The 11,437-nt window shown below is 34.7% G+C and overlaps 1 protein-coding gene across 1 annotated transcript; it reads left to right on the top strand.

Moving 5' to 3' along the window:
- The first annotated feature begins 1,441 nt into the window (after window positions 1–1,441).
- On the top strand, window positions 1,442–2,859 carry LOC115973726 (heat stress transcription factor B-2a-like). Its single transcript, XM_031093981.1, has 2 exons — window positions 1,442–1,892; window positions 1,979–2,859. The coding sequence occupies exons 1-2, from the start codon at window positions 1,647–1,649 to the stop codon at window positions 2,672–2,674; spliced, it is 942 nt and encodes a 313-aa protein (XP_030949841.1). The 5' UTR covers window positions 1,442–1,646; the 3' UTR covers window positions 2,675–2,859.
- Window positions 2,860–11,437: the final 8,578 nt, after the last annotated feature.

Below are 11,437 nucleotides of genomic sequence, written 5' to 3'. Positions count from 1 at the left end.
AGTTTTAATTAAAAATCAACTTTATAACTTTTGAAAAAAAATAGTAAGAAGCAATTATTATAAATAATGGATGTACCAAGAAGTTTGTTTTTTTTTTTTTCCCAAAAGTAAGAAGTTTACCTGTTACAGTAAAATACTTCAACAAATTTGGGTTCACTCTAACGAATATATATGCCGCCGGATTAATTTATTATTAGCAAGAGAAAGATTGCCGCTAATTTTGTTTAAGGGGATACTTATTACTTAAAAGAGAAAACTATTTCTTTGGGAAAGAAACCTAAGATAATGGCCTTCCTATTTTCTGGGGCCGAGAATGAGATAAGATACTGAGAATAACTTTAGCAAAAGAATTTCGAGGATGCCTCGATCAATATATTATATGATATTTATTAATTGCAAATCACATTGTAATTTGGTCAAGAAAATAATAAAATTAAAGTACTAGTAATTATTTATTATTGGCAGCATGCTTGGAATTGGGATTGAAAGGATGAAGAAAATGACAAACCCCACGCCCGTTGTTTTCCCACTCATTCTTTAACAAAAAACCAAAAGAGCCACTATAACCATAAGTCAGCCAACCTTATATTATACGTAAAGGTTAAAGCCAAGCCCCCTTCTTCTTTTTACCATTTGGGTAAGTCAAGATATTATTAGATCCTTTATAAATTGCTAGCCAGAATACATCTGCAGCACACATCAAATTAACACTAATCTTCTCAAAAAAAGAAAGGAAAAACAATCTAGGACTAAAATTTTTTATGTCATAACTATGAGGTGACAAGGATATGAGTGATGGGAAAAAAAATTCAACCCGTTACATGGTCTAGTTGTGGCACAAATTGTGTTACCAGCGTTGTTCAAAAAAATTTATAAATTCATATAAAAAGGTCGGACAATCAATCATAATATGTCATATAAAATAATTGTAAAAAATAATATGACAAAAGGTATAATCTTAAAATTACTATAAAAAAAAGCTTAAGAAAACTTTATTTATTTTTTAATTTTATCAAACAAAGAACTTGGATTCAAATCTGTTTAATTCTCATTGAAATATGGATAGTGGGTTCTTTGGATTAGGGCGTGACATAAATTTGAAAAGTCATAAATCTCATTGATGTGAGTTTTGTAATGTTCATGTCAAGGGAATGAAATAGTCTATCAAAATAGTCTATTAAAAGGTAAAAACGCTAGAAAAGTCTAATAATTATAGGTACAACTTCACATCTTTCATTATCATTACAAAAATATCGAATTATAAAAAATATTAAATAAAGACCCCCTCTTTCTTATATATATATATATATATATATATATATTATTTTTCACTAATTTACACAACAAAAAAAATAAGCATACAAAGAATCTAACCAAAACAAAAAAGGGTAGACTGACAACAAGCCCTGCCCGCTGCTGCCACTTTCGCACACGAACGCATACATACAAAAAGGCAAAAGAACCCTCACACGGAAGTTTCCCTAGATAAGACGTAACGTAGGTTAGTAGCTTCTCGTTCTTTCCCTTCTCTCTCTCTCTCTCATTTTCCTTCGTTTTCCTCGCTCTCTCTTCTATTCTCTTTTCTATATTTAATTCCCCCCATACGAACCTTCTAGAACTACCAAACCAAAACTCACACCATCTACATGGCTCCGGCTATGGAGCAAAACGGTGAGTCGGCAACGAGCGAGTCACAGCGATCTATTCCGACGCCGTTTTTGACGAAGACGTTTCAACTAGTCGAGGACCGCACAATCAACGACGTTATCTCCTGGAACGACGACGGATCAACCTTCATCGTTTGGAACCCTACCGTTTTCGCCAAAGATTTGCTCCCTAAGTTTTTCAAACACAACAATTTCTCTAGCTTCGTTCGCCAACTCAACACCTATGTATGTCAATATTCACTCTCTCTCTCTAATGGAGCTTTTTGTATGTTTTGGTTTTTGATTTTTGTATATATTTGTTGTTTTTTTAGGGATTTAGAAAAGTAGTACCTGATCGGTGGGAATTCTCGAACGACTACTTCCGCCGAGGGGAGAAGAAGCTGCTGTGTGAAATTCACCGCCGGAAGATTTCCACTCCGGTGGTGTCTCCGGTGTCGGTGGCTACGTCGGCAGTTCCGGTGGTGAAGCAATTGATATCGCCGTCGAATTCCGGTGAAGAGCAAGTGGTGTCAGCGAACTCGTCTCCGACGAGGACAACTGCGCCGGCGGATCTGATTGACGAGAACGAGAGGCTGAGGAAGGAGAACGTTCAGCTTAGCAAAGAGTTGGCGGAGATTAAATCTCTCTGCAACAATATCTTCGCCTTGATGTCCAACTTCGCGAACAACAACAACAAGAACAAGTCGGAGCTCGCCGGAAAACCGCCGCTCGACTTGCTGCCGGCGAAGAGGTACGCCGACGACGAAGAAACGGAAACTGAGACAGAATCGAGCGCGAAACTGTTCGGCGTTCCAATCGGCGGCGGCGGTGCGATTGCGAAGAGAGCTAGAGAAAGCAACGACGACGATACGGAGTTGCGGTTACAGCAGCCCGATCCCGCGAAACTAGAGCCGTTGGATTGCGAGAGTAACGGTGATGATCGTCACGATGACGGTAATCGAAAAGCCACGTGGCTCATCAAGCACTGCCACTGGGATAGTAATCGTAATCAGAGGGTGTACAATTGATTGATCTAGTTAGTTTTTAGAATAGGGGCGTTGCACGTGAAAATGAAAGCACTGGATCCAAAATCCCTAAAGGACTCACACGTGACAAAATGGAGTCACGTGTGTAATTAACCTGGATGGGACAGATTCAGGAAGTTTCTTAGAGCTTCTTTTAATATTAATATATTTAGTATTTTTTTTTTCTTCTTTTACGCCTTTAATTGTCTTTATTTTGTGCTTTTTGCCTTGCTTATCCCAAAAAAAAAAAAAAAAGAACTTGAATCTAGATGATTTTAAGGAATAATCAAGGCATAGTAGAAACTACAATTTGATTTACTATTTTACTAACAGTAATTTACAGGAGGATAATATAACTGATATACTTATTTACTGCTTTTATAGTTTTATTAATTGATTTTTTTTATTGTGAGTGAAGTTGTTGGGAAAATATTAGCCAAAGAAATTTTATAAAGTTGTTGGGACAATATTATATCAGGCAAAGAAATTATAAAGTTGGTTGGGAAGAGGGGTGTGAGTGTGACTATGGGAGAGGGAAAACAATAGTTGTGAGATTTATGAATCTAGATTATGAATTATGGTGCCTCTTAAAAATGGTCAAATAAAAGGAAAATCTCATGCCCGGTGTTTGCAGTGTGTCTCTCACAATATTCAGGCTCCACAAGTGTGTGGGTTCATGTTGTGAAAGCTCGTTGTAAATGTGCGTTTGGTTTCAAATTAAAAAGTCAGTTTATTTTATTATTCAGTTTATTTTTGTTATTATTTATATATATCATTATATTTTTTGGTACTATTTTTAAGTTTTACTATATTATTTTAGTTAATTTTTACTTTTATTTATAGTATTTTTAATAAAAAAATTTTAATTTTAATAAAAATAAGTGGATCTCAAAATATATGATATTCTATCACCTAAGATGGGTTAGGATGAAATTTCACTTTTTTGTTTGAATATAATTGAATAGAAAAAGAAGTATCACTATTTAAGCATGGATAATAAGATAACAATTTAACCAAAAAATATTAGAATCTGCTATCAATATGTTATTTTAAAAAATAAAAATATTCTAGTTAAATATTACTCATTTAAGAGTATTAAATGCCAACATTCTGTAATCTGCATACAATTTTATTCATAAGTAAAAATTAAAAATTTAATTGTGAATAGAGAGGATCATTCCAAACAAAAGCTAGATTATAGCACTTTAGAGTTACATTGTGTGGGGGATGGATAATCAATAAATTATTAAAATCGTGTTAACTAGGTCTGTGACTCATCCGAGGATGTAAAACCGTCCGAGGAGGTTCATATCAAGTCATAAGGGTAATCAAATGAAACGGAGAGTAGATATCACGTGAGGTGAGTTCAGTATTCGTCCGAGGACAAAATAGTATGAGTCCGAGGACGACCTGAACGTCACATTGTTGCAAACACATCTCAGAGCTACATTACCACTAAAGGTGGGACATGGGACCAAGGATAAAAAAGAAAAGGTAAACAAATATCTTTAACAACAGTTGTCTCCGCATTAATTGCCTTTCAACTAACTCTCTGACCGCATTAATATGGAGGTGATGCCTGAATAGTGATGGGGCAGCCTTACAGCTGCTGGTTGGAGATTCCAGGAGGTGTTGGATGGGATAGGAAGGGATCCCCCAAACCCAACTTACACGTGTGTGGTGAAGATGACACCAAGAGGGCAGTATATAACATGGAAGAACGCATTAAGAAAGGGGATCGGAACTTCTGAACAAAGAGGACTTAGAAGAAAACCTTATGAACTAAAGAACTGAACTTGTTTTAAGGAGAAATTGATCGTTATATCAGTGCCAATCCATCTATAAACGTGAGGTTTGATCGTTTTTCTTTTAGAGTTAACCTAGTTCTTTGACATCCATGCTTTACAAATTTATTGTTCGGGCCTTTAACGTTTGAACCCAATACGAACTTGGGATCGTTACAAATTGAGTCCTTACACACTGCTAAGAGCATTCTCATCAAGTATTCTATAAAAATGTCATTTTGACTCATAAAAAACTACTTTATTAATTTTAACACACCATTTTATAATACACCATACATTATATGTTCTATTCTTCAATTTTATACATTAAAATAATATATACAATACATTAAAATAATATTTATAACTCATCAAACACAACCTAGGAAAATCATTGTCATAACACCAAACAGCTGCCAACAACCAATAGCCACCACCACACATCCACTCCTCCACAACCCAAAACACAAATCAAAACAAACCCATAGCCGACCAATACCAAATCGAAAGCCCCACCACCACAACCACAAACCTCGACAAAAAGTGACAAGAACAAAAAGATAATAATAATAAAACATAAATAAATAGAAGGAGAAAACAAAATATAGAAACAGAGAGATGACGACCACCTTAGTAGTGATGTAGGCCTTGAAGCTTTCAGCCATAGAGCTTTTGACCATCAATCAGAACTCACAGGCTAGCCCACCAAAACCCACCCACCGCCGACCCATCCATCGGAACCCATAGCCTAACCCACCCGAATCCACCTACAACCTAACTCACCCACCACCAATCCGCCCATCTGAACCCACCCACCATCGTCGAAACCGAACCCAACCAACCTCATCTGAACCCACAAATCACCATCTAAACCCACCCATAAAAAAATAAAAAAAAAAACCACTTCAAGAGAGAGATCGATGGCACAGTGAGGCATTAACTTGGTGAGGCTAAGAGGAAGAGAGGAAAAGCAGTGAGGGTGAGAGAAGAAAAGATGAAAGGTTAAGAGAGAGGAGGAGCATTTTTTGAGAAAAAGAGAAGAACCACTGCGCACCCTTGGTGTGGTGGTCACCTCACAAGTATAAATGCTTGTAGGGTGTGGGGGGCAAGGGCTGTGGTTTAAGTTTCTAGGAGAGAACTTCACATACATATACACTTAGATTAGGTTAGAGTAGAAATTCTATCTTATATCAAGAAAAAAAAAAAAAAAAAAAGATTTGACTGAGAGATGTGGGAGAAAAAGGAATAAAAAAATCATAAAATTTTTACAATTCCTGTCCATACGCTTCCAAATTTGAGATTATACTATTCTTTTATGTCAAATATTTTGACATTTAATGTGAGTGATTTTTTGATGTTTAATGTGTCAAATGTCAAATATTTGACCGTTGACATAAGAATGCTCTAAAAGAAGTGGATTTATGCCTGAAGCAAAGAGTAAGAAATATCCCATAAATAACATATTGTCCTGTTCAAGATATAATTACAAAATTTGTCATTGCTGTATTCCATTCTTAACTTCCCATTTTATTGCTCACATCACAATGCTATTCTCTGAGCTGTAATCCTACCACGACGAAGAATCACATTCCTCTGCAGCTAGATATTATAGATAACTGAGCAGTGACCACCAATGCAATAACACGCATTTGACTTTTTGATTCTCAAGTTCAGAAAATTTTAATATTTGATTGCAAATCCAGTCAAAATGAGTGCATTTAATATGGCAAATTGACAATCTTACTCAACATTAGCCTATGAATTCATTACAAGAAAACGCGTTGATAAACTTATGGTCCTCGGCCTACCTAAAACACTACTTTCTTTACCTCCTATTCTAAATTGGGAACTATCTTTTTTTTCTTTTTTTTTTCGAGAAATATTCAAATATTTTAAAAACATGGTCTTTTTTCTTGCATAACACTTAGAATAGTTTGAAAGTATTGACTATTGAACAAATTTTTTCTTATCTTACACATGACCTTAGTTTCAGTGTCTAAATCAGCTGACTCATCTTTTATTTTTTTAGCTCGACTTGAATTAAAATATTGTACTTTTGCCTGTCACGTTTTGGCAAATCCCAAAGCCAATATGACCCACCTTTTTACTGCTCTTCTTGGATTATATAGAACCAATGCGATAAATTTGTCTTATCACTTATGTCTTGTGTTGGTTGTTTGATGGATGCAAAATTTCAACCTTCCTCAGTACCTATGGTCCTTCACCTTTTTGGTCTATAGCTTGTTTTCAAGAGACAATAGTACCTTAGGTCCTATCCTCAGTATCCTGTTGTGTTTAAGACTTTAGACCAGTATATGTCTCCTCTATTTCGCACTGCTTTTCCAAAACAAAAGACTATAAAATCATTAGATTTATTATTAGGCAATTGCAAGACCAGTAACTACACAAAAAATGTGTGATTTGATAGTAAGAGTTATTATTTCAACCTTAAAAAATGAGCTATTTGAATAATAATTTTAACAAGACTCGTGTGATACGTATAGTATTATTATTGTTATCACATAACCCAAAATAATTGCAAGACCAGTGAGTCGGTGGATTCAAATTCTAATTTGATTGTTGTGTTAATGCTTTGCTTACGTTATATAAATGTGAAAAGAGCTTTTGAATTACTCACTGGAAAGTTCCAGTGGCTCAAAATTTGGGAATATATGCATATTGTAGCAACGTCAAGATCAAACTTAAAGAAAATATTACGGGTGTCTCAATGTCTGTGGAGAAAGGAGCCAAAGGCCAAAGGTAATGATGTCTGCCACAGTATAATCTATAAATAAAGCAGTGGAGGCGTGGAGCCTTCCGCCTTAGGAATTTCTAGAGCCTACGATTTCTTTGCTTCACATGCAAAAGTACTACGTTGTCCCTATAGAACACTCCAAATTTTTGAAGCACTACTTTTTTCTCTCCCTCTTTTATTTCTTTTCTTTTTTTTTTTCCAAAACTTTTTTACATTATAAGTAAAAAAGAAAAAGAAAAAAGAAAAGCTTGTACACACATTTTGCCATAAATTAAACACTGACAATATTATTTTTCACTAATATGATCTTCATATGTAAGTAATATAATTCAATTATACATTGACTAAAGTTTAAGTTGTGTTAGAGTGTGTATTCATAGAAAATTTTAATATGTTATCATTAGAGCAAAATCACTTTAATATGGGTCTATCAATGACTTACTAAATAGAAATTTTTTGAAGTAATTATCAATTTTACTAAAAAGAAAAAAGAAGAAGAAACTAACTAACTAAGAGCATTCACTTCAAATATGCTAATAAAATAGCTAAAATACTATTTTAGCATCCAAGCCACTAAAAACCCACTACTTCAAGGGTGTCAAATCTATAATTTGTTAACACCTAATTATAGTAAACTGTCATTTCTAATTATAGCTAGATGGTAAACACAAAAAATATTATTTAAATGAAAGTAATAGAGAGAGAGAGAGAGAGTTGAGTGGTAAAAGAAAAAAAAAATATTTAAAAGAAATGGTAAAATAATAGAGTATTTGATATTTGATGTATTGTAAAATGATGTGTTTAAATAGATAAAGCAGTCCCTCTCAAAAAAAAAAAAAAAAAGATAAAGTAGCTTTAAAAATTACTAAAAGCTATATTTTTTTAGCAGACTTTTTGTGAATGAATATTGTAGGGTCACGATTTGTGGCGGACCGTAACAGTGTCGGGTTCGCACGTAAAACGGCCCTAACAATATCATTTGTAGAGCGTGGGTTTGAAAGGCTAGACCTTGATCGATAGGCGGTGGGTTTTTCAGGGGGTTCATACAAGGTTAAATGATCGTCACCCCTAGAGTACTTCTCATGGAGGTGGGCTGGGAGGCTCTCGTTTCTTGGCCATTTTTTCCCAGCCCCTTCCCAAGATTACTTAGTTTTCCTTTTATACTCGCCTGTATCCATTTATCTTTCATCCACGTGTAGGGTCAATCTTTCCAAGGCTGATACTTGTCCCATCAGTCTATCCCCCAAAGTCATTGGGGGTGGTTGTAAAAGCCAAAGAATGCGGCCCTGTCGGGTTCAGAACATTAAATGATAATAACAGCAGCTTTCCCCGGATATTTTAGATCTTTTTTCCGAGTTTCAGTTTTATACCATTTTTACCCTTCTTTACGAGGGGGAACTTTGGGTCTGCCGAGGACTGAACTACCCTCGGCGGTACCCAAAGTCTATTTTGTTGAACTTGGGCCATAATCCTCCTCGGCTTGGCCCATAAATCATTTACGCCCCTACAAATATAATTAGTACAACCTTATCAATAAATAAATGGATTAATTCCTTATATATATATATATATATATATTTAAATCATAAATGTTGAACTTTTGGATAATTGATATTTGATGGACATAATTTTCCTACCCTGGCGTCTATAAGCTTATCTTGACAAAAAAGGTACGCATTTTCCAACTTTGACGGCAATATACCTCTTTTAATAAGGCGAGCGCAGAAAGAGCTGCCTTTATTGACTCCTCACTCTTTAATTAGAACATGATATTTTTCACTTTTCTTCTTTTTTAGGCCAGAAACTAGAAGAAACTAAGAACCTGTTCTCTAATTCTCTATCCCGAAATTTCAGGATTCTGCATTGTGAGCTGAAGACTGAAGTAGGTGGAAATGTGGAATAGACAATAGAGCTTGCCTTTTACAGTGTCCAAGTCTAATTTGCTTAGGCTTGTTGTTTGGGCTGACCATTTCAATGGAGTAAGAACTTGATCTAAAAGGTTTTTCCCATTTTGGGCTGCAATTGGACTGTGTATTGGGATGTAACTGAAACCCAATTTGCATGTGGAGGGGACTATACACCAGAGAAAAGGGTGGAGGAAAAGGAAAGGAAAAGGGATGAGAAGTGATATATTCACAATATTTTTACAACAAATACTAAATAACATGTTATTACTAGTTGTTATTGTTGGAGCAAAAAAATAATCTTAATGTTAGGTTCAAATTTGAACCAATAACAACTAACCATCTATAATTTATTATAAAAATATTGTGAGAATGTTGTGAACATAGCATCTTTCAAAAGGTATTTTACTTGGATTAAAACTTTGAACAATTCAATCATTCATTGAATGTGTTAAGGCTTAAGAATTCCTTTTTTCCTGGGTCTGTTACATTCTCGAAATCCATGCATTGTGAAACATTCGAAAGAAAAATGTTTTTCTTCTGCGAGGTTGGTCTAAATGTGGCTCCACCGATTTAGTGGTCCATTATTATCGGGATTCCTTTTTTTTTTTTTTTTTTTTTTGAGTAAATATTATCAGGATTCATTGAATACTTGGAATGCTTGCTTCCTTGACAAACGAAATGTTCAGCTTGAGATGCTTCAATTACACCCTTGGAGGCCCTTTAGGATTCGTAAGTAAAGGTCAGAAAAGTTCCTTCAAACTCACAATGTAGCAAGTCAAATGAGTGTTCATGTGTATTTTTAGTTAAATGCCTACTTAATAGTCATGTGACTTATTTAAATGATTTAATGAATCATGTTATTTAATATAGGTAAATGGTCTGAAAGAATATCATTTAATGGATTAAGAAATCCTTCAATTTGATTTGGAGAAAAACTTTGTTCGCTAGTAAAATACATTTATTATTTTTGAGAACCACCCTTGCCAAAGGCCCAAGAGTTAACGGGAAATTATTGTGTACTCTCAGAGTATCATAAATGTGTACTCATTCCTCTCACATGAATGATGGGTCTTACTAATTAAATTCATGGTAAGACCTATCATTTATGTGAAAGGAGGAAGTACGTATTTATGGTACTATAGAAGTAAACAACAATTTTTCAGGGTTAAGAACAAAAGGCCTTACCAAAAAGGCATGTAAGGCGGGGAAATTTTCAACCAATGACAAATTGTCATGTCATACCACTAAGTCCGCATTCAAAATGCCCAATTATAAAATCTCACATGTTGCTTAGCAGGTTTCACGGCTATAATTCGAAGACTGCCAAGTAGTAATAAAAATTAACCTAGTGTCAATGGATGGAAATAAATATAATAGAAGATTATTTAAGGATCAATTATAGGCCAATACGTGTTAAGTCATTAATTTATTGTGACATAGGCGACCTGATTAAAAAGTATTTTTGCTAATTAAATAATGTAATGTCATTATTTGATTTCTAAACTTAGAGATTTTTTTTTTGTACAAATTTCTTACATGCCCACAGCAAAGATGCTTAAAATTTGATTATGAACCATTCACCATTCAGTATAAAATATACCACTTTGCAGTATACATTTTCTTATGTTATGGGCATTTGATCAGAAAATCACAACCAAAAGAGCATTTTGAACAATGGATTTAAACCACAGTGAACGAGCCTCTGGCAGTGACATTTTTATGCAGAGCAGCAAAAAGACACCACTGACAATTTTTGTCCTTGTAAACTTTTATTTAAAAACTGGTCTTTCATACTTTTCTGCAAGCACTCAAAAAATTATTGAACTACCAAAATAGTGTACTTAATGGGCTTAAGCTCGTTTAACTAAAAAGAACAAAATGGTGCAAGGCCCAGAAGAAATATGTAATGCATTTACCAAGGCAGATATCCTTTAACTTCACAATTGAGTTTGAAACTCTTTTAAGTGCAGTTAGATTAGTACACGGAACTCTTAACAACTAAAGATTTTAACTTCATACTAGTTAGCTTATACTATTATTGTAACAATAAACCCCTGATAACACAAAGGAACTCTACATTACTCATCTTTGATTGCTTTCAGAAACTTCAAAACTTGAAGCATGGCAGGCCTGTTAGCAGGACTCTCAGACAGGCAGAGACAAGCAATGTGTAGCGTTTGAAGCATCATATTCTTCGAATCAGCATTGAGAACTGCTGGATCAAGAACATCAACAGCCAGCCCCTTATTGATCTTCTGAATCACCCAACCAACCAAATTTCCACCGTCGATCTCTTTAAAATCAGGCCCTGTTGGCTCCT

This window comes from Quercus lobata, unplaced genomic scaffold (assembly GCF_001633185.2).
Source record: "Quercus lobata isolate SW786 unplaced genomic scaffold, ValleyOak3.0 Primary Assembly Scq3eQI_2021, whole genome shotgun sequence".
Taxonomy (NCBI): Eukaryota; Viridiplantae; Streptophyta; class Magnoliopsida; order Fagales; family Fagaceae; genus Quercus; species Quercus lobata.
This window is presented reverse-complemented; position numbering and strand designations above follow the sequence as displayed.